Source organism: Hylobates moloch, unplaced genomic scaffold (genome assembly GCF_009828535.3).
Source record: "Hylobates moloch isolate HMO894 unplaced genomic scaffold, HMol_V3 SCAFFOLD_16, whole genome shotgun sequence".
NCBI lineage: Eukaryota > Metazoa > Chordata > Mammalia > Primates > Hylobatidae > Hylobates > Hylobates moloch.
Window position 1 is genome coordinate 59,624,162 of NW_026652291.1, and position 26,824 is coordinate 59,650,985.

General features: G+C 46.6%; 1 protein-coding gene across 3 annotated transcripts; it reads left to right on the forward strand.

Moving 5' to 3' along the window:
• The first annotated feature begins 89 nt into the window (after window positions 1-89).
• Window positions 90-22,842, forward strand: ABHD4 (abhydrolase domain containing 4, N-acyl phospholipase B). Of its 3 annotated transcripts, none has more exons than XM_058429734.1 (7): window positions 90-150; window positions 12,199-12,287; window positions 13,896-14,268; window positions 14,431-14,585; window positions 16,923-17,034; window positions 20,229-20,415; window positions 21,348-22,721. In XM_058429734.1, the coding sequence occupies exons 2-7, from the start codon at window positions 12,248-12,250 to the stop codon at window positions 21,435-21,437; spliced, it is 957 nt and encodes a 318-aa protein (XP_058285717.1). In that variant the 5' UTR covers window positions 90-150; window positions 12,199-12,247; the 3' UTR covers window positions 21,438-22,721. The 3 variants fall into 3 exon arrangements, with proteins under 3 accessions (XP_058285717.1, XP_032035281.1, XP_058285718.1); XM_032179390.2 differs by lacking the exon at window positions 90-150 and adding an exon at window positions 8,817-8,880 and having other exon boundaries at window positions 21,348-22,842; XM_058429735.1 differs by lacking the exon at window positions 90-150 and adding an exon at window positions 8,936-8,991.
• Window positions 22,843-26,824: the final 3,982 nt, after the last annotated feature.

The following is a 26,824-nucleotide window of genomic DNA, read 5'->3' on the forward strand; positions in this document are numbered from 1 at the left end:
GTTTCCGCCCGTCAGCTTGGTGACGCCCACAGTTGCTCTGGCAACAAGACACACTGGGAGGAAGAGGAGAATAGGCTTTACTGGGGACCGCGTAGCTAACCAGAGGGTTCCAGCTCTCTCTGGTCCTTCTGAGTCCTGGAAGATTTAACGGTTTGCATCTACTTTGAGGCAATGCCTGGCGTTCCTGGGGTTTGATACCAACCTGACCCTAATTCTGTTAAGGGCGCTGTCTGTCACAGATCATTGGAACAAGTCAAGTTCATCCGCAGTGAGACCCGGCGCGGCCAATCACTGCGCAGGCCCCAGTTTAGACTTAATTACTTGGGGGAGTGAGTGGGTGTGGTGAGGGGCGGGAGGCAGGGAGGAAGCCTGACCTCTGCAGGGTTCTGAACTGGAACTCGGGATCTGGCCCTGCAATGCCAGCATTTATTGGGCGCCTCCTTGGGGCCCGACGTTGTACTAATTTGTAAGGACTCTCACGTGAATCAGATATATTTGCAGCCTTAAAAGAGCTGGTGAAGGGAGGGATAGCGGTCGAATATCGTGCAAAAAGCATATGGTCAAGTTTAGCAGCTCTCTTTCCGCAAGCTGGTATCTTGAACCTGGTGTAATATCCCAGGATGTCAGCGTCGAAAGGCCCGAAAGAGCATGCCTGGTTCAACCCTACTGTCTCCAACTCATTTTGCAGAAGAAACTGAAATGGTTTCAGGTTTTGTATTTTAACAAGTGGGATTATTTTGAGGGTTTTAACTTTTTTTTTTTTTTTTGACACGGAGCCTTGCTCTGTCGCCCAGGCTGGAGTGCAGTGGCGCGATCTCGGCCCACTGCAACCTCCGCCTCCCTAGTAGCTGGGACTACAGGCGCGCGCGCCACCACGCCCGGCTAATTTTTGTATTTTCAGTAGAGACGGAGTTTCACCATGTTAGCCAGGCTGGTCCCGAACTTCTGACCTCGTGATCCTTCCGCCTCGGCCTCCCAGAGTGCTGGGATTACAGGCATGAGCCACTGCGCCCGGCCCGTTTTAACTTTTTTTAAAAAACTAAGTTCTGGCTTTCGTTGCCCTTGTAATTTCACGTGAATCCGACCTTCTAGACCTAGTTCATCTCACCTTTTAGCTGTAAGTTTTTCCACACATGACCAGGTACTTTATTTTCAGCTTCTTAATAATTTGAACTGTACGTGAGCAAAATTCCTAAAACAGCAGGTGAACAACAGCGTTCCTACCTTTTCACTTTTTTTTTTTTTTTTTGAGATGAAGTTTTGCTCTTGTCACCGAGGCTGGAGTGCAATGAATCGTGCGATCTCGGCTCACTGCAACCTCGGCTCACTGCAACCTCCACCTCCTGGGTTCAAGCCATTCTCCTTCCTCAGCCTCCCGAGTAGCTAGGATTACAGGCACCTGCCACCACGCCCGGCTAATTTTTGTGTTTTTAGTAGAAACGGGGTTTCGCCATGTTGGCCAGGCTGGTCTTGAACTCCTGACCTCAGGTGATCTGCCTGCTTCAGCCTCCCAAAGTGCTGGGATTACAGGAGTGAGCCACCGCGCCGGCCCCTTTTCACTTTTTATTTGCCTTTAGACTGGAAACTCTATACACATTAACTAACAAATGTATTATCAGTGGTAATCAAAGCCTTACTTAGGTTCTAGAAAGAAGAGAAATAACCTAAGAAACCTTTACAGTCTATTTGAATAGATAGATTTATATTCATCCCCGTGGAGATTTGTGCAGCTATATGAACATAAGTTCAGCCTAAACCTATGTTGCTGAGAAGGAAAAAAAAAAGAGAGTGGATAACAAGCTGGTTCCTATTTCAATATAATATGGCAGGAGGCATCAATTTCTCTGACAAGTTGAACCTTTCTCTCTGCCTCATCAACAAGTAGGAGGGTAGCTTCCTCACGAATATTCAACTTCAAACTTTACAGGCTAGGCTGATGCTTTTTAATCATTCAGGTGTGGATTCTTCAGGGAGTTTCTGTTCCATCAGCCAGGCTCCTTCCAGTATTTTCCCCCTTATGTTTTGTCTGCCTTTGATCCATGTCAACTATCATCATTAAGATCTCCCCAGGAACTCTCACAGGAGAGAAGAAGAAGAGATGAAAAACATCAAATGCACTCATTGAACGCATTTGTTTCTGAGACCCGCTAGTCACACCAGTATACTACACTAGGGCTTTTCTGAACTACTTAAAACAGCAAGAAAAGGCCGACTTCTCTATTCGGTTTATGATTCTATAATCATTGAAACATTTTTAACTGATCTGTCAATAGGAAATTGCTAACACTAGTGTAGATTTCAATTAGTTTATATCAGAATATTAATATAGTTAAAAATTCTTGTCCAGAGTAGTGGATAAGAGTGCAAGCTCTAGAATCAGACATTCCTAGGTTTGAACCTTGATTCTGCTGTTTACTAGTTGTCTAATCTGCAACAAGTTATTCAGTCTGACAGTCTCATTTTCCTTTTCTATAAAACGGAAATAACAATACCTGGCTCATTGAAATTATGTGAGGATTAAATGAGATAATGTTAAGCATTAAGCTGTTAGCATAGTGTTTGGCAGACAGTAAATGTTCAGTAAATGTTTGCTCTTATTAACTATCGTTAATCCTAGTAATTAACCATGTCTGCTTCTCCTATTTCTCCGAATGATTAAAAGTTGGCCAAACTACAGGGCCCCCAATAATTTGGGTATGCAAAAGATAGCACTGGAGGGACTGCAACTCAAATGGCTCTTAAAGGGCAGATCTAATTTATAAGCTGAAACTGAAGTCAGAGTATACTTTAGGGGTTTCATTACTAAAATACTCAATATCATAAAACAATGGAAGAGTGGAGGAGCAAGAGGGTTCTCTTAAGGGCAAGGTCCATGATTTTACATCATACATCTCTCTACAAAAAGAAATCACATTATTTACCAAAAGAAACACAAATCCTCCAAAGTTTGAGTAGAAAATAACTCTTCTAAAGGAAGTCTCCGCATGGAAAAGAATGTCTTTTCCAATTCCTTTCCCTTGCATTGTCACTTTTGCCTTAAGATTCCCGCCTTTGCTTCTGTTTACTACTATTGCATATATCATCTCTACCTTCTAAACTTTGGCCCCATTGTGACCAAAACCCCCTCTCCTTGTTTCCTAATAGAACAGATAAAACAGGTTATTATTTTCAGAAATAAAAATTTAAGGAGAATCAAGTTGCAAACAGCACAATGTCAAATTTTTAAAGTATCAAGTTTCTGATCAAGTCCTAGTAAAGCAGTAAATATCTTCAGTGAACCCATATCCCTTCATCCTTTCAGTTTCTGATGAAGTGGAACAACTTTTCAGCTCCTTTTTCTGGTTTCCCTCCCTCCTAGCTGTTTGGGAGTCTCAAAAAGTCCTCAGTTTTGCCCCCTTGCTGGCACCCAAAAGTGAGTCCGCTATATTGTCCTTTCCAAGAGCAGATCACTCACCACAACATGGGGCTGAAATCATCAGTGCCTGAGCAACACTGTGCAATAGAATCTTCTGTGATAATGTCTCTGCACCGCCCAGTATAGTAACTGCTAGACGTATGTGGCTATTGAGCACTTAAACTACAGTTAGTGTTGTAACCCAAATGCAGATTCACTCTCTCGCTGCTTGCAGAGTCCACTTAAGAAGAGTGAGATCTGGTATAAAGAAAATGATATTTTATTCCAAAGCTACCTTAGGGGAGGAAGTGTAGGTTTTCTGCCTTAAGGGTACCACTTCACTTTTGGAGCAGAAAGAGGGTGCTTTTGAAATGGGACATGGAATCCTGGCATGAATGGCACACAGGGGAGGTTGGGGGGTCTGCATACTACCTTCAGTGCCTTATCTACTGGACGGTGACTGCTGGTGCCTTTTGTGGGCAGGACTGGGTTGTAAAAGTGGCCAAAACTCTTCAGGTAAGAGAAAGCTTTGTAGCAGGCATACTTTGGGTTGTAGATGGACTGTTGTCTCTCAAGGCAACCTCCCAGTGGGTGAGAGTTCCTCTCTGGAGCTTCTAAGCACATAGTTAGATGAACCTGCCCCATAGGGAGTGTCCAGTAAAGAGGAGGTAAAAGGCTACAATTGCATTTCTAAAGAGCTAAGGAGGAAGTGAGGAGAAGGGGGAAAAGAAGAGAGATTTTTTAAAAAGTCATTAAATTATCTCTTAGAAAAATGGGGATACTTGGTTACAATGTGACTAAGGAAATTTTATTTGGGTTTTATTTAAATCTAAGTAGCCACTTGTGGCTAGTGGCTGTCATGGACAGAGCAATTTATGAGCTATTCCACTCATTTCTATGTTCAATCAAAGAGATATACCTTGTTCACAGTTTATTCAAATGGCAGTGATACCCATTTGAAACAAGAATAATCTATAGCTGCCAGGCCTGAGCTATCAGTTTGTCAGCTCCACCTACTTTTGGAATACTTAATGATGACTTACAGTCATAGAAAGAGGGTTTGTAACCTCCCAAGGAGTTCACCTTGCCCGCTGCCTAGACAGAGCTGGTTCATCAAGACTGGGCAATTAGAATGGAGAAAGAGTAATTCATACAGAGCCAGCTGTGCAGGAGAACGGAGTTTTATTATTACTCAAATCAGTCTCCCCAAGCATTCGGGGATCAGAGTCTTTAAGGACAAGTTGGTTGGGGAAGCCAGTGAGCCAGGAGTCCTGATGGTCAGGGATGAAATAATAAGGAGTCAAAGCTGTCTTCTTGCACTGAGTTCCTGGGTGGGGGGCGCTACAAGATCAGATGAGCCAGTTCATCAATCTGAGTAGTACCAGCTGATCCATCAAGTGCAGGGGCCGCCAAATATCCCAAACACTGATCTTAGGAGCAGTCTAGGGAGGGTCAGAATCTTGTAGCCTCCAGCTGCATGACTCCCAAACCATAATTTCCAATCTTATGCTAATATTAGTCTTACAAAGGCAATCTAGTCTCCAGGCAACAAGGAAGTCAGCCCCGGGAAAGGGCTGTTATCTGTCACAAACCACAAACTATATAAACTGAGTTTCTCTCAAAGTTAGTTCAGCCTATGCCCAAGAATGAACAAGGACAACCTGGTTAGAAGCGAGATGGAGTCGGTTAAGTTAGATCTCTTTCACTGTCTCAGTCATAATTTTGCAAAGATGGTTTCAGATGTGTCAAATTAATTTCCATCCACACTTGTTGGAGTCTCATACTTGCTCATGGTGTGCTTTGTCCTGATGATAAGGAGAAAAAAAATAACTTACATTTTCTCCCCAGAGGCCTGCCTAGAGTAGGCTCTGAGAGTCCTCTTTATAATTCTAGCAGATCCATCCTAATCCTGAGATATGTCAGCACTGGGGATCCCTTAAAAACTGTAGTAACTTTCGTTAGTAAAGGCATTTTCCATCCATTCAAGTTTCCTACTTCCAAGAAACCTCTACTTTAAAGCTAATTTCACACATGAAAACAAAATACAAACACTTCTCTGCACTGCCTCCTGAGAAATGGTCTAGAGAGATCTAATACCAGTTCATGTGCAGTCCTCCTCGCCTCAAAAAATCTCACAACTTACAGGTTTTCAGAAAAGTGGGAGATTTTATTGTCCTGTCTGGGAGTGATACAGTATGGAATTTCCTATTTGGTACAATTTAGAATGCAGCTCCCAAAGCCTTTGACACATAGCATATTGTTTCATAGGTAATTGTTTATGCTTCTGCCTCTTCACTAGACTTTTCTTCATTCACCCAACAAATATTGAGTGCCTACTCTACCACACCTTGTTCTAGGTGCTGGGAGCACAGCAGATAACAAGACAGAGAGGGTCCCCCAGGAAATTTAGTCTCTAGTGGAGGGAAACTGATAATAAATGAGTAAAAACAATGCAAGATAATTTCAGATAATGTTATGTGTTAAGAAGAAAATAAAAATAGGGTAATGTGACAGAGTGATGGGGGGCTCTCTTTAGATCCTGTGGTCAAGAAATGCCTCAGATGAGGGGAAGTTTGAGCTGAGCTCTGAATACAAAGTTATCAGCTCTGCAAAGCCAAGAACAGCCTAGGGTAACAACAGATAGAAAGTCTGTGTTTACCACTAGAGCAGGTTATTTATTTCCTTTTGATAATTGCTTTTATTTATTTTTTCTTTTTTTAGAGACAGAGTCTGACTCTCACCCAGGTTGGAGTGCAGTGGTGGGATTATAGCTCACTGTAACCTCTTACTCCTAGACTCAAGTGATCTTCCTGCCTCACCCTTCCGAGTAGCTGTTACTATTGGTGTGCATTGCCGTGCCCAGCTAATTTTTTTCATTTTTGTAGGGACAGAGTCTTGCTATGATGCCCAGGCTGGATAATTGTATTTTTAGTGCTCAGCATAATTCTTGGCATTGAATAATAGCAACAACAAAAATAAGTAATATTCGTAGCACAAACAAGTGTACCACATGTTTATTTGAATTATCTTGGTTAGTTCTCAGAAGATACAAGCCACAGGAAGAAATTAAGAGATGCTAAATAACTTGGCCAAGGATTTACAGTGGATAAGTGGCAAAGCAAATACTGAACTTAACCAGGCTTCGTGACTCCAGAATCCATACTTCTAACTAACCAGTGAGTCTCATGGAGCACCAGTATCTGTGGTGCTTCCTAAAAATGCAGCTTTCTAGCATCAAGCCAAACCAGCTGAATCCGAATCTCAGAGGGTAGGCACTAGAAATCTGAACTTTTTGTTTTTCCAAGATGGAGTCTTGCTCTGTCCCCCAGGCTGGAGTGCAATGGCATGATCTCGGCTCACTGCAACCTCCTCCTCCCGTAGCTGGGATTACAGGGATGCGCCACCACACCTGGCTAATTTTTGTATTCTTAATAGAGATAGGGTTTCACCATGTTGGCCAGGCTGGTCTCAAACTCTTGACCTCGTGATCCATCTGCCTCGGCCTCCCAAAGTGATGGGATTACAGGCGTGAGCCACCATGCCCAGCCCAGAAATCTGAATTTGTAATAAATCCACCAGATGATTCTTATGCATACTGAAGTTTAGAACCACTGTGCTTTGTTGAAAGATTGAACGAAGCCAAGTTTGTTGGCTCACCCCTGTAATCCCAGCACTTTGAGAGCCCAAGGCAGAAAGATAGCTTGAGCCAAAGAGTTTGAGACCAGCCTGGGCAAAATAACAAGACCCCATCTTTACAAAAACTAAAAAAAAAATTAGCTGGGCACGTGTAGTCCTAGCTACTTAGAAGGCTGAGGCAAGAGGACCCCTTGAGCCCAGGAGTTCAAGGCTGCAGTGAGCCATGATCATGGCACTGTATTCCAGCTTAGGTAACAGTGAGAATCAGTCTCAAAAAAAAAAAAAGGTTGCATGAAAGAGACAAGTCCTCTGCTAGTTGAACTACTTTGTACCACATCTGGCAAATTCCTAAGCCCCTAAACTCTATAAATGCTGGTTCTCCTAAACGTTAAGTCTTTATAATGATCAGCTTAACACTGTGTTGCAACAAAGAAGAAATCTTAGAATCATCTGGGTCCTGCAGGAAGGCTAAAGAAAAATGCTTTGATAAACCCCTGTGCACCAGCATTCTCTCACCCATCCTCCACCACTCCCCAGTCTGTTTTTATTGTTTGTTTGCTTGTTTGTTTTTGTTTTTCGAGATGGAGTCTCACTCTGTCTCCCAGGCTGGAGTGCAGTGGCACAATTTTGGCTCACTGCAACCTCCGCCTCCTGGGTTCAAGCAATTCTCCTGCCACAGCCTCCCCAGTAGCTAGGATTACAGGTGCCTGCTACCACACCCGGCTAATTTTTTGTATTTTTAGTAGAGATGGGGTTTCACCATGTTGGCCAGGCTGGTCTCGATCTACTGACCGCAAGTGATCCACCCACCTTGGCCTCCCAAGGTGCAGGGATTACAGGTGTGAGCCACTGCGCCCCACCCCTAGTCTGGTTTTAACTAAGGGGATGATCTGAAATCTGACAGTTCCAGGGAGGTCAGGCCCTGTTTACCAGTACAAGCAAATTCAGCAGCCAGCCTCAAGATGTAGCTCCTCTGCTGAGCAAACTGAAGTGCGCTCAGGACCTCTCGGCCAAGCCAGCCTTATCTCCCTGTCCCCACACATACCGAAAGCAGACCTAGCCTTATTGGTGAGTCCTTCAACTCTTATCCTCCAAACTGAGGGTGACCTGGAGTTGAGCTATATTTTCCCTGGAAAATAGGTTGGGGTCAGAGTCAACTCCAGAGCAGAGATATGCCCATTTTGGCAGATGTCACATAGGTTTAGGTTTGCCAGAGAAAATACAGGATGCCTACGTATGTCCCAAATACTGCATGGCCCATACTTACTCTAAAAAATTATTTGCTTTATTTAAATCTGGAATTTACATTTAACTAGGTGTCCTGTATTTTCGTTTCGAAATCTGGCATCCAGGCCCTTTGTAGGAGCATTCAACCAATGGTGTTGTCTCCACAAACATTTAAGCCTCTTCTTAGAAGGAACATTAACAAGGGTCAATTTCAAGAGGACACAGTTATAATGGGAAGCCCAAAGAGTGGGTGCGAGCGTGCAGGCGTAGTTGTATCACTTTTTAGTTACGAGAGAACGGAGGGCTGTTGGAGCTCCTGCAAGGACTCCCCCAAATGTGTGACCAGGATTACTGTCCTATTCTGAGACCGTCAGAGACATCTCTGCCGGCACACATGCCAGTGATTGAAAACATAGCAAGGGCCCCACTAGCTCAAACCAAGTTGTAGAGCTTGAGAGTCCCACCCGCCGACCGCCGGCCCGCCGCGAGCCCTGCCCTCTGCGCGGCCACGCCCCCTTGTTCCCCGCGGCCTCCCGGGTCAGCTGGTGCTGGCGTCAGGCGCTGGGCGGGCTCGCCAGGACCTGGCAAGGCTTGTTTACTATGGCCGATGATCTGGAGCAGCAGTGAGTTAATCCCGTCCCTTTCTCTCTTTCTCTCTCTCTCTGGGCCATGATCCTGGGACTGTCTGTGGCTGAGGAACAGTTGTAGACACCTTCCCGCCCTTCCTTTTCCAGGTCGGCCTGCGGGGAGGGCGGGGGGTGGGTGCGTTGCTTGCTTTGCATTTGCCCAGAAGAGGCAGCGGCTGAGCCTGGGAAGCCATGGGAGAAGCGCTCGCCCGCAGCCCGGGGATCCTGGCTTTCTACCTTAGTCCTCGCGAGTGCCCCTCATTCTCCTCTGGCCTCTGGAGAGATTCCATGTTGATGTGTGAGATCCCCGAAAGCAAGCTTGTGGGACGCGGGTGCGGAGGTAGCAGCCAGGCGTGCTCGTCTCGACTTGCCCCAGAACGGCGGTCGTGGGGATGGAGAGAGCCTCCTCCCTCCGCCCGGCAAAGAGAAGGTGTGGAGAGACTGGAGAGGTCTCCACCGCGCTGAAACGGGTGTGGAACAACGGGCTCGCAAGTTTCTTTAGCTGTCGCCCACCGAGACACGTAGCCGCATGTGATCCTAGTTGATAATGCTTTTAATAATCATAACAACATCTTTAATGCAATGGTTTCAGATTTAGAGCTATTGGGATTTGCTACCACTCTTTCAAGGGCATCAGGTTTGGGATACCACCTGTAGGTGGTGTGACTAGCAGTTCGCAACCTGATAGGAGTAAGAAAAAGTTGCTACGAGAAGAATGACTCAGCTCCCAGCCGAGCCTTCGTTTCACCAGAACTGGGCCTTTCCTGGACCCAGTAATCCTGTTTTTCAGACCTGTAGAACTGGAAGTCCGGGAAACTAATTAACTTTATGACCATAATTAATAGCTTGATGGGCTTGAAAGAAATGTCCAGGGGAACGTTTTATTTTCTAAGATGACTTTTCCAAGAGGAAATTTGCAATGCTTTAAAGGACTTAGGGAGACAGAATATTAGAGCTGGAGGACATGCAGGTAGTTCAGCTCCTTTTTAAAAATGAAGAAGCTGGTGTCCATAGATATTAGGAGACTTGCCCAAGATCACAAAGGTCTAGAACAGGATTCTCTCCCGGCACAGAACCCCTTGTGCTTCACCCCCAGCAAGTTGACAGAGACCGTCCTAGCCAGGTTAAGTTCATGGCTGAATGTCCTTTCTGCTCCTTGCCTCAATTTCCCACCCCAGCTCTTACCTCCCTCATAGTTTTGAGCACATACAGTGTGCCAGGCACCATTTCCAGTGCTTTACTTGTAACATTTTTGGTGAAGAAGGAAAGCAAAGTAATTCTCCCACCAAGGACTCTCTGCTGAGCAGTCCATGATGCTGTTCCTTGGGTAGCGTTTCTCCTGAACTCTGCTTTATACAGTAACAGGACAATGTGGGATCCAGGTGTTATGATCTGACTTGTCACAGTCTGTGATTTAGAGAGAAAATTTGTCTCTTAAGGCTGGCAAAATCCTGTGGTTTTGGTCCCCGTGCTTCAAGCCTACAAGGAATTCCAGTAGAATATTAAAAGGGTTCTGAGTCTCCCTAGGATTAGATCGATTGATATTGACAACTCTCATCTGGCTAAAACCATTGATGTATCACTCCCAGCTGCAACCCGAGTTTTTCTTTCAAACTTCAAACATCCACTGAGAGTTGCTACTTGCAAAACACTGGGAATGTAGACAACTTATGATTTAGCTGGGAGGAAAGATAGTTTATTGGGAGTTTGTGCTAGGCATTATTCTATGTGCTTTAAATGCATTAACACATTTAATCTTTATAGCAACCCTATGAGGTAGATATTATTACCACCCTTTTAAAGATGAGGAAGCTCTGACACAGAAAAGCTAAATAATGTGCCCATAGTCACATTGCTGGTAAGTGACAGTGCTAAAATTGGAACTCTGGCCTTCAGAGTTTAGATCACACCTCCCTTGAGAAAACAGACATAAATATAAAAATGTGGTTATGTTCTGTGAATATTTGTATATGACCTTGAAAAGCTGAGGCTGGAAGGTTCAAGGAGAGAAACCTGGATTTGAGATAAGGGGTTCTAGTTCTGGTTCTTTTTTTCTAACTTGTATGACCTCTTTGGACATCAGTTTGCTCATCTGTAAAATACGGAGGCTAGACTAGATGATTCCTAAGGAAACATCCTAATCTAAAATTTTGTGCTTCAAATGATGTATCAGGATGCCCAGTGTGTGCCAAGGGGATTTGGTAATAGTTCCCCTCACTCCCCCTTATAGTGCCCTACCTTGAATACACCAGTTTCACAGGCCCTTCCTATAGCTGTAGATATCAGTCCTGTAACTCAGGCAGAGTTCAAGAAAAGAGAAATATCATATGGGGTTAACAAGGAATAATACAAACTGTCAGTCATTGAGCATCTCATTTGTACTGGGCATCTTACAAGTGTCCTTACGTATATACAGATGCTCAAAGACAGGTTATTTAATGGGCCAAAACCATTCCGCACATCAATGATAACACTATGATTCAGGTCCAGCAGGTGTGTGTGTGTGTGTGTGTGTGTGTGTAATTCCAAAGCTGGTGCTTTTAACCTCTACTTTGCAACGACTTAAGGTCCCTGGGTGTGAAGGAGAAAACAGGATGAGTTATCTGTTTTACTGCATGTCATGGGAGGTGAGGACATAGGTGAGCTTTCTACTCATTTTACAATCTAGAAAACAAGACCAGAGGTAACCTGTGTCCTGTCAGTGAACCATAACAGAACTTGAATCCAGGTCTCTCACCTCCTCCTCCCTGCCTGCCCCATCTCCATGGGTTGGACTGATTGATTACCTGAGAGATCAGTTGGGCACAACACAGTATTCCACACTTCCAGGGGCTTGGAAGAGGGCACACATAAACACCAATCAGTGCCCTGCCAGTAGGGCAGATGGCATGGGAATTTGTCCTACTGTTAAGGAACAGCTAGTACTGGGGACAGCAAAGGATAACTGAAACATCAGTTAAAAGATGCCTCTCCCTTTAATCTCCTTGAACATAAATTATGATAATCAGTAACAAAGAGAAATTAGAAAGCTGAAGTGAGATAATAAATGTGACAGGGCTTTGTAAACTCTAAAGTATTATATACAGGATGTTCTGAATATCTATTGAAACAAGGGGCATGTTGTTAATACCCATTTACCAAAAAGAAACAGTCTATCAGGCCTCTAGGGAACTGCTGCCTGCCATGGGGGGCAGGTCTCCCGAGGCTAGGAAACACCCTGCTTCCTGAGAACACTTTTGTGGCTCTCAGCAAGGCTAAGAGCATCAATGTTTCTTTCCAATGTTGCCAATGAGTATCTCTGTTTCCTCCTCCCAGGCCTCAAGGCTGGCTGAGTAGCTGGCTGCCCACGTGGCGCCCCACTTCCATGTCTCAGCTGAAGAATGTGGAAGCCAGGATCCTCCAGTGTAAGTAGAATGGACAGCTTGTCCCACCTCCCTCATGGGGCCCAAGAAGGATTCAGGATCTCCCAGAGCTTGCTACATTGAGCCCACTGATTCCTAATTAACAGTGTGTACAGGGTGGGAGGAAAGGATGTCAGTTGTGTGAGGGAAGAGGTTTACAGATGGCACCATATCCGATGATAGTGCTTCCTCACCATCTCCCTAGCCATGTGGATAGTTGCTGCCACTTCCTGCAACTTCACCTCAAACCCTATGCCAGTGCCGGCTAACACACAAACACGTACATTCTCCCCTTCCTCCTTCCTTCTCCCCCATTTCTCTCTTCCCTGTCTCCTTCTCTCTTCTCACCACACAAGTACTTCTTAGATTTACCACCTGCAGACCCTCGGCCAGCAATCTTACATTCTCTCTGATATTACTATTCCTGCGTTCTACCTGGTTTTGGCCCCTCATCTATCTAGTTACCACAGTAGTTTGTGATTTGCAGACCAGCTGTCATCGGCACTGTTATATTGCAGCAGGGCATCCCACTAGCAGCAGCAGCCACTCGCTCAAACAACCCCCTTAAGCCACTTCTTCCCGTATTTCCCATATGATCTTCACCACACCCCTACTGCCCCAGCCATAGCTACCCTTTCTCTTCTGGGCCCGAGTAAGTACAGACAAACAGCAGCCAGAGCTCTCAGGCCTCTGTCCAGGATCCAGGCTGCTTCACCCAGGCAGCTCTTCCCGGGACACTGCCGTCACACCAGCAGAACAAGCACTGCCGCACCTCAGTCTCTCACCCGAGGCGCTGTCCGCATTCATCACTCCCTCCAACTGGCTGGACCACAGTTCTGTCCACCCATCAAGCCCCAAGCGCACACAGGTTCAAGAGCAATGGATGCAAGAGCTCTGTGGGGTTGGTGGTGTCACTGCCACCTGGGCCTAAAGGGAGCTGGGCACACTGTTTCAAGGGATAAGACGGTCCCGCTTATTATGTACAGACTGCATGGTCTGTAAATGTGATCGGAGTTGAATTCTTTAGAGTGTGTAGTGTTAAAGAAAAAGGGATTCTGACAGATTAAATTGGTAAAGATCATTCAAGACTCTTGCAATAGGGGAGAGAGATCAGGCTCAACTCTTGAATACAGTAAGGACTAGTGGGGATTTATAACCAAGCAGCAGGGTGAGGGGGGTCAGTGGATAGAAAATTACTGAGGAGATATCAAAGATAAAGGGAGTTCTTTTCAAACCAGTTTAACAGGATCATTGCTGAAGGAAGGTCAAAGGTGAGGGATGAGGAACTTGATCAGGTATGAAGGAATTCTTACTAACTGACGTAGTATGACTTACTCATCCTGACTTAGCAGGATTCTTGCTAAGACTGAGCTAGACATTTGGAAGACAGGCCAGGGGCCAAGGTCAAAGCCTAGTCAAGAAGAGGGCTCAGAAGGGCTTGCCTAAAGTTTAGTTAAGGAGAGAGTTGTTTTCAGTGGTCAGAGGGTTGTGAGAGGAAGGAGCTGAGGGAAGTTGGGGAATGGAGAGAATGTGAAGAATGGTAGTCCAGGCAAAATGATGATGCCATCAGGAAACACTTGTCGACTTACCGTGGGATTCTTTCCTCCCCAGGTCTCCAGAATAAGTTCCTGGCCAGATATGTATCCCTCCCAAACCAGAATAAGATCTGGACGGTGACTGTGAGCCCCGAGCAAAAGGACCGCACACCCCTGGTGATGGTGCATGGTTTTGGGGGCGGTGTGGGCCTCTGGATCCTCAACATGGACTCACTGAGTGCCCGCCGCACACTGCACACCTTCGATCTGCTTGGCTTCGGGCGAAGCTCAAGGCCAGCATTCCCAAGGGACCCAGAGGGGGCTGAGGATGAGTTTGTGACATCGATAGAGACATGGCGGGAGACCATGGGGATCCCCAGCATGATCCTCCTGGGGCACAGTTTGGGAGGATTCCTGGCCACTTCTTACTCAATCAAGTACCCTGATAGGTAATAAGGAGATGCCTCCAACCCCCGTGACCTAATTCCTGGCCTTACTGGGAACTTTCCAGTATTCATTTCCAAAGTTCTCTCATTCCCAGGCGATTTAAGGGGCTATGGCAACTACCAGAGAATATAATGTGTCTTCTCCTCTTTCCACCTTTAACATAGAGTTAAACACCTCATCCTGGTGGACCCATGGGGCTTTCCCCTCCGACCAACTAACCCCAGTGAGATCCGTGCACCCCCAACCTGGGTCAAAGCCGTGGCATCTCTCCTAGGACGTTCCAATCCATTGGCTGTTCTTCGAGTAGCTGGGCCCTGGGGTGAGTAGCCTGTAGTATCTCCTTAAAGGAAGGCTATAACGTCCTAGAAAGCCCATAGTGTCTTTCCCACTTATTCCTAAAAAGTAGAAATGGGCCTAGCTTTGTTATTTAAAGCTGTTAATCTGAACCAGATCACTTTGTTCAAGGTTTGAGAAGGTTTTTGGTTTTGTTTTGTTTTGCTTTGTTTTGTTTTTTTTGAGACAGAGTCTCGCTCTTGTCACCCAGGCTGGAGTGCAGTGGTGCGATCTCGGCTCACTGCAAGCTCCGCCTCCCGGGTTCATGCCATTCTCCTGCCTCAGCCTCTGGAGTAGCTGGGACTACAGGCACCCACCACCATGCTCGGCTAATTTGTTGTATTTTTAGTAGAGATGGGGTTTCATTGTGTTAACCAGGCTGGTCTCGATCTGACCTCGTGATCCGCCCACCTCGGCCTCCCAAAGTGCCGGGATTACAGGCGTGAGCCACCGCGCCTGGCCTGTTTTTTGTTTTTTGTATTTTTTCCCTTCATCAGCATGGGAAAAGCTTTTCCTTTGCCAGGAACAGGTGGAGCAGAATAGCTACCAGAGTCTCACTCTGTCTCCCAGGCTGATGTGCAGTGGTGTGTTCTCAGCTCACTGCAACCTCCGCCTCCCAGGTTCAAGCCATTCCCCTGCCTGAGCCTCCTGAGTATCTGGGACTACAGGTGTACCCCACCACACCTGGCTAATTTTTGTATTTTTAGTAGAGACGGGGTTTCACCATGTTGGCTAGGCTGGTCTTGAACTCCTGGCCTCTAGTGATCCATCCACATCAGCCTCCCAAAGTGCTGGGATTACAGGCATGAGCCACCACACCCAATGTGTGTGAAATTTTATGAAAACCTGCTGGTGATTCATGCCCGGTAACCACTGGATCCCATCCCTGTTGTTCACCCAACACCTGCAGCAGGGAGAGGTCAGAACCAAAGCCTCCAACATAACCCACAGTGGCCGGCAAGCCCCTCTGAACCATGCATTTGTCCAGGCAAGCACCACATCTTCACCTGCTCCGTGTCGCCTAGCACTTGGTAGCTGTCAGCAAATTCTGTGGGTAAAAGGGAGAAAAGGAGGTAGAGGACCATGGGGAGCTAGCCATAATGAATAGTATCAATATCTCCAGCCTTCTGACCTCACACTGCCAGCACCCTTCTCCGCTGAGGAGCTTTTCACTCTGATGAAGTGAAAAGCAGATTCCTTTATGGAAAAGATTGGTGATGCCTGTCTTGTACTGATGGTTGTGCTTACATAGTAATATTCAATAGCCAATCATTATGAGTTAATTGCTGATGGCTAAGAGTTATCTCTCTAGGTCCTTCAAGAAAAACAGAATGATTCCAGATAAAGAAAAAAAAGCATTTGATTAGGAGATAGGAGTTTAGGAGTTCTGAGAGAGAGGAAGGGTACCAAGACATGGGTGCCAAAGGAGAGTAAGTGGGCAGAAGCTCCCAGCACCGTGGTCTCCAACAGAGTCTATTGTCCTTTGCCAAAAAGAAGGTCTGCTCAAGCTACTCTCCCCTCTTCTCACCTGTGACCAGGCTCATGCAGGAGCATCAGAGCTATCATGGTTGGGGAAGTTGGCCAGCAGCCATGAAGGACTGTGCAGGAGGGAGGGCCAGGCCCATGCAGATCCTCATGGGACCCCCAACCCAACCCCTTCTTACCTCCCTCTTGCTTCTCATAAACAGAGAGAAGACCAGAGAGAAAGAGAGAGATCAGGGATCAGAAGTTGATCAGTAGGCCTCATTTTTACAGTCTGTTGTTGCATGTATGTATACCATAATGAGGTGAAACAAACAGATTGTTGTAAAACAGTGCCCTGAGTCTGAGACACGATTGTGTTTAGTTCACCTCTCCACATATGCTAATACAGGCCTGAAAATGAGAGCGCTCTCGGGAGGTGGTCTAGTTCCATCCGCTACCATCAGAAGATTAAAAGGCCATAAGGGTGTCTGGGAGAAAGAGAACATAGCTCAGGCTGTAAGAGAAGAGCATCTCAGCCATGGATTCCAATGGGGAAGACTTGTGATTCTTGCAGGGAAAGATCTCGGGGCTTCATTGAGCTGAAAATAACCTGGCTCCTCAGTGTTGTTAGACTGTCTCTAAATTCTTTGGTAATGAGCTGACTTTGTGATTTGAAGTCACCTGGACCTTCCCATTAGATTCCTGCACTCTTACTGCCGCTGTAGTGTTAAATGAATAAAGCAAACAAACCCTTAGGAGAAATAAGATTTGGTTAAAGTTCTTAAAACATACACAGGCAGGAGTCTTCCCTGCCCCACCTCCCAAACTGGCCTCTCTGTGTTTTTCTATCCTCTCCCAGGGCCTGGCCTGGTGCAGCGATTCCGGCCAGACTTCAAACGCAAGTTTGCAGACTTCTTTGAAGATGATACCATATCAGAGTATATCTACCACTGCAACGCACAGAATCCCAGGTGAGGGCCGCTCCCCAGGCCAGCTTGGGGCAGACAGTTGTTAGGAGATAAAACTCTTAGCTGCTAGAGTTCTGGGCTTTATTTCTTCTTTAACAAAGCTCTGACTCAGTTAGGGAAACACAGGCACTAACAAGCCTGATCATTTCCAGAGAGTTCCCCAGGGATAGACACAAAGGAATATAGAAGATAATAGATTAATTAAACATGCTGCCCATCTCTAGAGGAAGGCCCTCCCTGTTCCCTACAGGTATGCAATTGGCCTGATGAGCAAGAGTCTGGAAAATATTAATATTTTAAAAGATTTTTTTAACCGAAAAAGTGATACAAACATGGTATTTTTTTTTCTTTTTTTAGGTCAAAAATAATTAGCAAAAACATGATATTTTTCAAAAGGAAAGGAAGTCTTCTCCTGTCCTGGGCCTGTAGTCCCTACATTTCCTTATTATTTCCAGTCTAAAATAGCACATGTGCCATTTCTTCAGAGGGCCTCCATGTACATATTCCTTTGTACACACATGTGACTGTATCTGTTGAACACATTACTACAAATAGAATTTCTCAATGAAAGAGCATGCGTTTTAAAATTTAATTATGTGCATTTGAAATGCCTTATCATTGAGACAGAAATGTATTTGCATCTTTGGGAGATTTGGGGGTGTCTCGAGAACTTTGAAAAGTTCCTATCTGGGGCTGCTTATTTACACAGCAGGCCCCACAAGCCTACCTACCTGCAGTTTGGGCAACGTGGATGGCAAGGCAGTCAGGGAGGTGATCCTCTTATGTGGAAGTGCCCTGTGACTGGCTAATACCACGAGGCCATGTTGGTGACACCTCCAGCTGCTGGGAGGTATCTCAGCAAAGGCAAGCTTACTGCCCTACTCCTTTCTAGGGCTGTCCAGGTCACTTGTTGGGAGCCCAAAGCCATGAGAAAGGCAGAGATTTGCATTCCAGCAATACTGTCTGAACATTAACCTCCAACCCCGACAGCTGCTGGGCAGTGTATGAGCTGTCTGTCCAGCACTCCACATGAGCTTAGCTAATTGAAGAACCCTGATCAAACAATAGTATAGAAACTCCCAGCTCAGCAGTCAAATCAGGTTCCCCTGTCTTCCTGCCCTTGGCCCTTCTCTCAGCCCCCATGGGCTCAGTGCCCATCTCATACCCACCTGAAGGCCCACAGGCCCAGCCCTAGCCCTTTCCCCAGAACATTCCCCACCCCAGACCTAGTTCTGTACAATGTCCTCCCAACCTAAGCCACAGAGTATGTAAGTTTATAATTCATTCGCGTCCCAGAGGAAGCAAAGGTGACATCAGTGACAACCAGCTCCCTCACCCCCAAACACCATCACTCAATTTTCTAACTCCCTGTGTTTTTTGACTTTGTAACCCTGACAAGCTCATGGTAACTCTTATCATTTCCTTGGAAAACATGAAATTTGACCAACATGTTTGACGGTATCTACTTCACCTCACCTAAACTTAGGGGCTTTGTATATATTTTTATTTTCCTAATGATGTCCTAGTGAAGTAGGTATAATACTCTACATTTATAGATGAGGAAATTAAAGTATATTCTGGTTACATGACTTGCTGAGAAAACACAGCTGAGGATTTGAATTCATTTGACTCCAAATTCCATGCTTTTTCTGCCATGCTGCAGTATCTTAAGGAAAAATTATCTATTTCTGATGGCCTGGCAGAACTCAGGTTCCCATTCATCTGTACATGTAAAAGAGAATGGAGATCTGATGGTACTAAACAGGCCAAGCCTAGGAGGCAGCAGTGTCCCCAGCCTGCCCTATCTCTAGCAGAAGCTGCAGACCAGCCCAGAAAGCTGGCTCTGCCCCAGCCTTGTGGACACCTCATGATATGGCCTCAATTCATTCTACCTGAGCAAATGACCGGGAAGTGAAATAGATTACATTGGCATTTGTTGTTTCTTGCTTAACAGAAACTGCTGCTCCCCCAGCCCTTGGAAGACTGATTTTTAATTCCAGAGTCTTCTCAGGAAGCCCTTTTTACTACTATAGTACTCACTTTTAAGCGTTCACCTCAGATGAACTTCTGACCATGTCTCTAGACCCCCAACAGGCTAAATCCCTAGTGTGTGTTTTCATAGCACTCAACCACCTTTTCATCCTTCTTGGGAAATTTTAAGTTGTTGTTTTTTGTTTGTTTGTTTGTTTGTTTTTTGAGATGGAGTTTTGCTCATTGCCCAGGCTGGAGTGCAATGGCACGATCTTGGCTCACTGCAACCTCTGCCTCCTGGGTTCAGGCGATTCTCCTGCCTCAGCATCCCAAGTAGCTGGGATTGCTGGCATGCGCCACCATGCCTGGCTAATTTTGTATTTTTAGTAGAGATGGGTTTCACCATGTTGGCCAGGCTGGTCTCGAACTCCCGACCTCAGATGATCTGCCCACCTCGGCCTCCCAAAGTGCTGGGATTATAGGCATGAGCCTCCGTGCCTGGCTGTTTGTTTGTTTTTTTGAGACAGAGTCTCACTCTGTTGCCCAGGCTAGAGTGTAGTGGCATGATCTTGGCTCACTGCAACCTCTGTCTCCCAGGCTCAAGCAATTCTCCTGCCTCAGCCTCCTGAGTAGCTGGGATTACAGAAGCACGCCATCACACCCCGCTAATTTTTGTACTTTTAGTAGAGACAGGGTCTCACCATGTTGGCCAGGCTGGTCTTAAACCCCTGACCTCAAATGATCCACCCGCCTCGGCCTCCCAGAGTGCTGGGATCACAGGTGTGAGCCACCGTGCCCAGCCCAAGAAATTTTAAATAACAATTAATCGTATGATTAGTTACTTAATGCCTACCTCCCTAACACATGAGCTGAAAGTGTGTGAGCTCCAGGAGGGACAGCACCCTGCCTTTCTTGTTCATATGTCCCCTTTCCCAGTCCAAGGCATGACAGAGAATATTTGTTGAGTCAATAATAACCCATTTCATTCTCAGATTCTTGGACAGTTCGTACTGCCGTGGGGTTTTTCACAAGTGTTCCTCCAAACTCTTCTGTGATGGGAGGCCTCTGGAATTTTGGTCATCCCCTAATCTTACCAATATTTAATGAGCCCAGTGTGGGGCTTTGACAGGAATACAAACATGACTAAGATTCTGCCTCAGTCTCTGAAGAGATCAACAAGTTGACATATTCTGCTGTGAAGTTTATTGCTGTTTTGCTTTTGACAGTGGTGAGACGGCATTCAAAGCCATGATGGAGTCCTTTGGCTGGGCCCGGCGCCCTATGCTGGAGCGAATTCACTTGATTCGAAAAGATGTGCCCATCACCATGATCTATGGGTCTGACACCTGGATAGATACCAGTACAGGAAAAAAGGTGAAGATGCAGCGGCCAGATTCCTATGTCCGAGACATGGTATGTTGCACCACCCAAGGAGTGGAAATGATGACTGAGAGTCAATCAGCTCTCAGCCTTGGGGTAGAGAAGGGTGATCAAGGAGAAAGAGGAATGGACAGACTGAGATAGAGCAGTAGATTTGAGAAGTTTGGAAACTCTCTTTGTAATATCTTTTTTTTTTTTTTTGAGATGGAGTCTCGCTTTTGTTGCCCAGGCTGGAGTGCAATGGTGCAATCTTGGCTCACTGCAACCTCCGCCTCCCGGGTTCAAGCAATTCTCCTGCCTCAGCCTCCCGAGTAGCTGGGATTATAGGCATGCACCACCACGCCCAGCTAATTTTGTATTTTTAGTAGAGACGAGGTTTCTCCATGTTGGTCAGGCTGGTCTCGAACTCCCAACCTCAGGTGATCTGCCTGCCTTGGCCTCCCAAAGTGCTGGTTTTGTAAATCTTCATTAGGGGCTTCCTACTTTTAGCCCAGTTCAGCTAAAAGGCTGGTTGTTGTCTAGCAGCCAGGTACCTGCTGGCTCCAGCCCCCATGTAGTTCCTACCCCAAAACCAGGGCCATGGGCAGTAGAGTGAATAGTAGAGGCTGCCATGAAGCCTCCCCACCACACCTCCTCCCCTTTTTTCTTACCCCTCTCTGCCATGTGCCAATGAGTGTGCTTAATGGGCTGGGTGCTAACCATGGGCCCAGATTTACTGGACCTTTGGATTAAATGAGCAGATCAGTGGTGGGGCTAACATGGAAGGAAAGACATAGTGAATGTTCATCAAATAAGTAGAATGGGAAAGCATTGGCTGTCAAAGGAAAATACCAAGATCCAAGCGAGAAAGATGGAGCATTATTTCCGATAAGAGCTCATGGGTGGCAGGCAAGCAAGTCTAAGGGGAAAAGAAATAGCACCAGGAGTAAAGGGCCATCCCGCCCCTGCGGGTCCTCTCTCCACAGGAGATTAAGGGTGCCTCTCACCACGTCTATGCTGACCAGCCACACATCTTCAATGCTGTGGTGGAGGAGATCTGTGACTCAGTTGATTGAGCCGCTCTCTGAAGAGGAAGAGGAGAAAGCCGGAGAGTCACTCTTGCCTCCCTGTCTGCTTAGTCACCCACTCTGTCCTTTCCTCACCAACTAACATGTGCCAGCCAGGCAGAGTCTTGTGCTCTTCCCAGAACAGGACGACAGTGAAAAGAACACTCTTGACCCCACACTGAAGGCTGAAGGCCACAAGAGGCCTTGAGTGCCACCCCCGGGGAAGAACATAAAGGGTTGCACAATGCCACCCATCCACTCCTTGCCAAGTGTTACCCAGGTGGTGGAGGATGTGAAGGGATTGCACCAAGCCACATTCACTCTCTCTGCGGCCTTTCTTCCTCTGGGCAAAGAAGGGTTTCCAGTGGCCTTTCCTCGCTCTGCAGTGTTTGTGGGGATAGGTTCCATGCAAGAACACCTTCCTCCTCCATCCCCCACTTCACCCCATCCCATACCAGTTCCATCCAGGGTCTGGTTAACTGCCAAGAGCAGATCCTGGAGTTCCCTTCACCTGCAGAGTCCTTTTCATGACCAAGAAGGTCTTATTCAAAGCCCTCATTGACAGAGGAGGAAACAGGCCAAGACAGGACATGGCTGGACCATGGCGATACAGCTCTGTGTGATTCAAGTTCTGGCAGAGCTTGTAAGGCTAGAGCCCAGGTCTGCCGACACCCTGTGCTTGTTGCACACTTGATTTGCTAAGGCTGGAGACAGGCACCATTGCCATGGGGCTGGTCCTAGTCACTGGCCGAGGATAAGCCCGTCCCTGCCCCACATTCTAGCCCCACTATGTGGGGGTGCTGTTGTCCTGCCTGTGTCTCATCCCTGGCTGCCTAAGCTAGGGACACTCAAGTGCTTCCTTCTTTGCCCCATCTTCCTCCCAACTGGAGGCCTCTGAGCCTCCCCTGTGCCTTGGGCCCTGAAGCCCCACATGTAGTATAGAGCAAAGGTGGCTCCTGGTGAAGAGAGGGTGGAAAGGCCCTTCAGCCCCCGTGCCATGTCTGGGTTCTCCATGCCCATCAGTCTCTGCAGTTTCTCTACCTGCCCCCAGAGCTGAGGCCATCTGCAAGCCCCTGCCCATGGCCCAATGGGGAGCCTCCAGCCGCCAGTTGCCTGTCCTTATCAGCCACTGGGTGGTTCCCACTGCATGACCCTCTATCTCTGCCATCTGTCCCCATGGTTTCCAGCTCAATCCACTCCTGACCCATCTGTCAGCTCTCTCCCAGGGAGCCGTTTCAGGGGTTCTGGGCAGTAGGCTGGGCCTGGCCTCAGAACCTGGCGGCTCCTGCCTGCTCCTTCACTTTTGTAAAACCAACCCTTTCACCAGAATGGTATTAACTCCTGGTGCTTTGTACTACTGGTCCAGCTGCCCTGGGCTCCTTTTCTATATTAATAAAGAAATGAGTAAAAATTACCGGTGGGGATGATGTTTAAAATTGCTCTGACAAGCGCGCTGGTGGTGCTGAATTCGCAACAGCCTGTGTGATGCCTGAGAGAAGGGGGTCCTGAGGGTTCCCTGCCTACCCATGACTACTTCTCCTTTTAGTGTGGCATTTGCCCGCTAGACCCAGCCCAGAGTCCAGGTCAGCACAGGCCCTCTCAGCCAACCACTCATGACAAATGAGGAGTCGAGATCCACAGTGTGGATGGGGCAAGCCCCAGTTCACAGTAGAGAGGTGGAGCTTAGTACTTCCTGCTGCCCATTAAACACCCTTTCTTCCTAAGTTCAAGGGAAGCCCACACATGTACTGCTCCCTGCATCCTGCTCTAACTTCCTCTCATCCTCTGGATCTCAGCTCAAATATTCCTTATGCAGAGACGCCTTCCCCTGATTCCCTAAACTAGACTCGGACCCCTCTGTTCTGCATCTCTGTGGCATATCATCTGCCCCTTTTGTAAAACTTATAAACTTGTGGTTACTTGTTTAATGTCTCTCCTCCCCAGACCATAAGCAATATAAAGACAAAGGGCACATCTAGCACATAGTTCATGTTCAATAAATGTTTGTTTTCATTAAGCCATGGGAAGTGAGATATACCAAGTATTCAAAAAAGTGTTCAAAACATTGCTAACAGTGCTTGCTCTGTGCTGGGTAAGTCCAGCTGGGCCCAGAATTCCACGGTTCTAAATGGCGCATATTCCATGTGCATAGGCTGATTGAAAATGTATTAAAAATAAATTTAAAAAAAAGTACATGATACTGCAATGTCATGATGAATGAATAGACAGAACTCCTCCTGAATATAATTACAAAGTTCTGACCCATCTCAGGACCCTGTGTCTTCTCTGAGGATTGTTACAGGGAGGAGAAGGCAGGTATTTAGAGCTTACTACATGCCAACCACTAGGGCTACAATAGTGAAGAAACAGATAGTGTCTGCCTTTGTGAGAAATTCCAGTTCACTTAGAGAGACGCACCTAGTCAAAATGTTATGTAAATCAATGTAAAATCGCTAAAGTGCTACCCGTGAGAATTGAGAAAACCTCCTGCAGAAGTGATGGCAGCTGTGCCTGAAGGCAGGACCAGGCAAAGGGGAAGGAATGTCTGGAGAGAGAGGCGACTGCACAGGCAAGTGGCTGGGAGAGAAGTCTGGTGAGATCAGTAGGGACCAGCTCAGCAGATCCTCTGGCCCCATGAAGAATGTTGTGTTCATTCTAAAAAGCAATGGAAGGAAATGAATGAGGGTCAGGATGGGGCAGGGAGTGTGAGAAAATCAGCCTGAGATTGAAACAGCCATTCTGGCTGCTCTGTGGAGTTCAGATAAGAGGGGGATGAGAACTTTGAGGCTGCTGCACTGGTCCAGGCCAGAGTTGCTGGTAGTTTGGACTTGGCTAGGGGCTAATGGACACAGAGAGGGGAAAAATGCAAAAGATGCTTAGGAGGTAAAATCTAAAAGACTTAATATCAACACTGCATGACCCTACCACCCTCTTGAAGAATGGGCCAAGTGAGGCAGTGGTTACCAACCGAGTCACATAACAAAACAACCTGGGGGTATTTTTTTTTAATATAGATTCCTGAACTGTATTCCCCAGAGTTTGATTTGGTTAACCTGAATGGAGTCCGACCATGAAATCTGCATTTAAACACATTCCTAGGAGATTCTGGTGCCCTGTATCTGCAGGAACTGGTATAAGGGACTCTGTCTCTGACATTTGACCCAGAAGGCTGGGTAGAGTAGGGCCTGTGCTCCTGAGAGTTCATTCTGCTTGCTCCAGAATCACCTTTTTTTTGGAGGCAGCACAACCTGCTGATCTGCTTTTTCCAGCTCAACACGAGGCAAACACATTATTCAGGAGCAGATGCAAGAAGAGTCTGAGAAAGGTCACCCAGAGTCCCCTGTTTATACTACACGGTCTGCACGCATGGACACAAGCCAGCACGCAGACACACACCCCATCTGACAGGAACATTCCTAACATTCCACTAGGTGGGACTAAGAAATTACTACGAACATTCTACCCAGTCAGCACAGTTTCTGGGTGGGCACTAAGGATTTATGGTGACAGTTCAAACCATAAATCCAGGCTCCTCAAATGCTTAGCAGTTTAAAAGGAGAGATTCCACAGATAGACACTAAGGACTGTGACTCAACTTAAGACCCAGGAGGTACTGCAGTGTTCAGTGACTAGCAGCAAATGTGCTAAATTTAACTTCCTCCTCGGTATAGACACCAAAGTATGTGTGCTAAAAATGTAGTCTGGTTTCATTTCCAAAAGGGTGGTGAAATCTTGATGAGTACCTCTTTCCATTCTGATCCATGACCCTGAGGTACAGTTCATGGCCAGAGAGAAAAGACTCCTAATCTTTTTTTTTTTTTTTCACTCTGTTGCCCAGGCTGGAGTGCAATGGTGCAGTCTCGGCTCACTGCAACCTCTGCCTCCCAGGTTCAAGCAATTCTCCTGCCTCAGCCTTCTGAGTAGCTGGGACCACAGGCACACACCACCATGCCCGGCTAATTTTTGTATTTTTAGTAGAGACGGGGTTTCACCATATTGGTCAGGCTGGTCTCGAACTCCTGACCTCAGGCGATCCACCCACCTTGGCCTCCCAAAGTGCTAGGATTACAGACGTGAGCCACCGCGCCCAGCCTAAGACTCCTACTCTTAACTGATAAACACAATGTCCAATGAATGGTGCACAACATTTTTTCTCATTTTGTGACTTTTCAATTCATACAGAGTCCTCAGATGAGGTCTGGAGGGTCCTTTCTCTCAGTCTCCCTTCCTTTTCTGTCCTTCCTCAGGGTCCTGGTCTATCTTGCAGAAGCAAGAAAGACACGAGATTCTGGGGGTCAACCCTATGCTGGTGAAATATCTCAAGATAAACCATCTCCTCTCTTGCTATTATAATATTGACTGTTTTTTGCTGGGCACGGTGGCTCACGCCTGTAATCCCAACACTTTTGGAGGCCGAGGTGGGCAGGTCGCTAAGTCAGGAGTTCAAGACCAGCCTAGCCAACATGGTGAAACCCCATCACTACTAAAAACACAAAAATTAGCTGGGTGTGGTGGCAGGCACCTGTAATCCCAGCTACTCGGGAGGCTGAGGCAGGAGAATCACTTGAACCCGGGAGGCCGAGGCTGCAGTGAGCCAAGATCGCACCACTGCACTCCAGCCTGGGCGACAGAGCAAGACTCTGTCTCAAAATAATAATAATAACAATAATAATAATAATATTGACTGTTTTTCATAGTATAAGTTCAGCAGTGTTACGCTAGAAAGATCTTTGTCGTCATCCCGCTAAGTATCACTCTTCACTAGGGTTAAGGAGGAAAGACAATCCTCATTCCTGGACAGAATACTAAGGAGAATTAACAGATGTCAGCAGGTGCACAGAGTCTGTTCCCCAACCCACGAGGACCCCATTCTCTTGGTTGGTGACTCTGCTAAAGGCCTAGGAGATCTGCAGACCTCACCTTACTGGTGGTTGATGCTTCTTCTTCCTGGAATATTCTGAGGCCTAATGGAGAGTTTGTGATAATTCAGCAACCACATATTTTAGTTGGTATATATGTGTCTTAGTCTGTTTGTTTTACCGTAAAGGAATACCTGAGGCTGGGTAATTTATAAAGAAAAGAAAACCTGTCAGTTCTGCAGGCTGTACAAGAAGCATGGCATCAGCATCTGCTTCTGGTGAGGGCCTCAGGAAGCTTCCACTCATGCTGGAAGGGTGAGAGGAGCTGGAGTGTGCAGAGATCACATGACAAGACAGCACAGGCAAGAGAGAGACAAGTGAGGTGCCAGGCTTGTTTAAACAATCTCTCCCAGGCACTACTACAGCAAGAACTCACTCATAACCACACAGACAGCACCAAGCCATTCATGAGGAATCTGCCCCATGACCAGACACCTCCCATTAGGCCCCATCTCTAACATTGGGGATCAAATTTCA

Bases quoted from the DNA above. Each gene is read 5' to 3' on its own strand.
- ABHD4 (XM_032179390.2), top strand. From the start codon at position 8,858: ATGGCCGATGATCTGGAGCAGCA. The intron at 14,269-14,430 runs GTAATAAGGAGA...CCTTTAACATAG, and splicing joins TCAATCAAGTACCCTGATAG to AGTTAAACACCTCATCCTGG. The intron at 20,416-21,347 runs GTATGTTGCACC...CTCTCTCCACAG, and splicing joins ATTCCTATGTCCGAGACATG to GAGATTAAGGGTGCCTCTCA.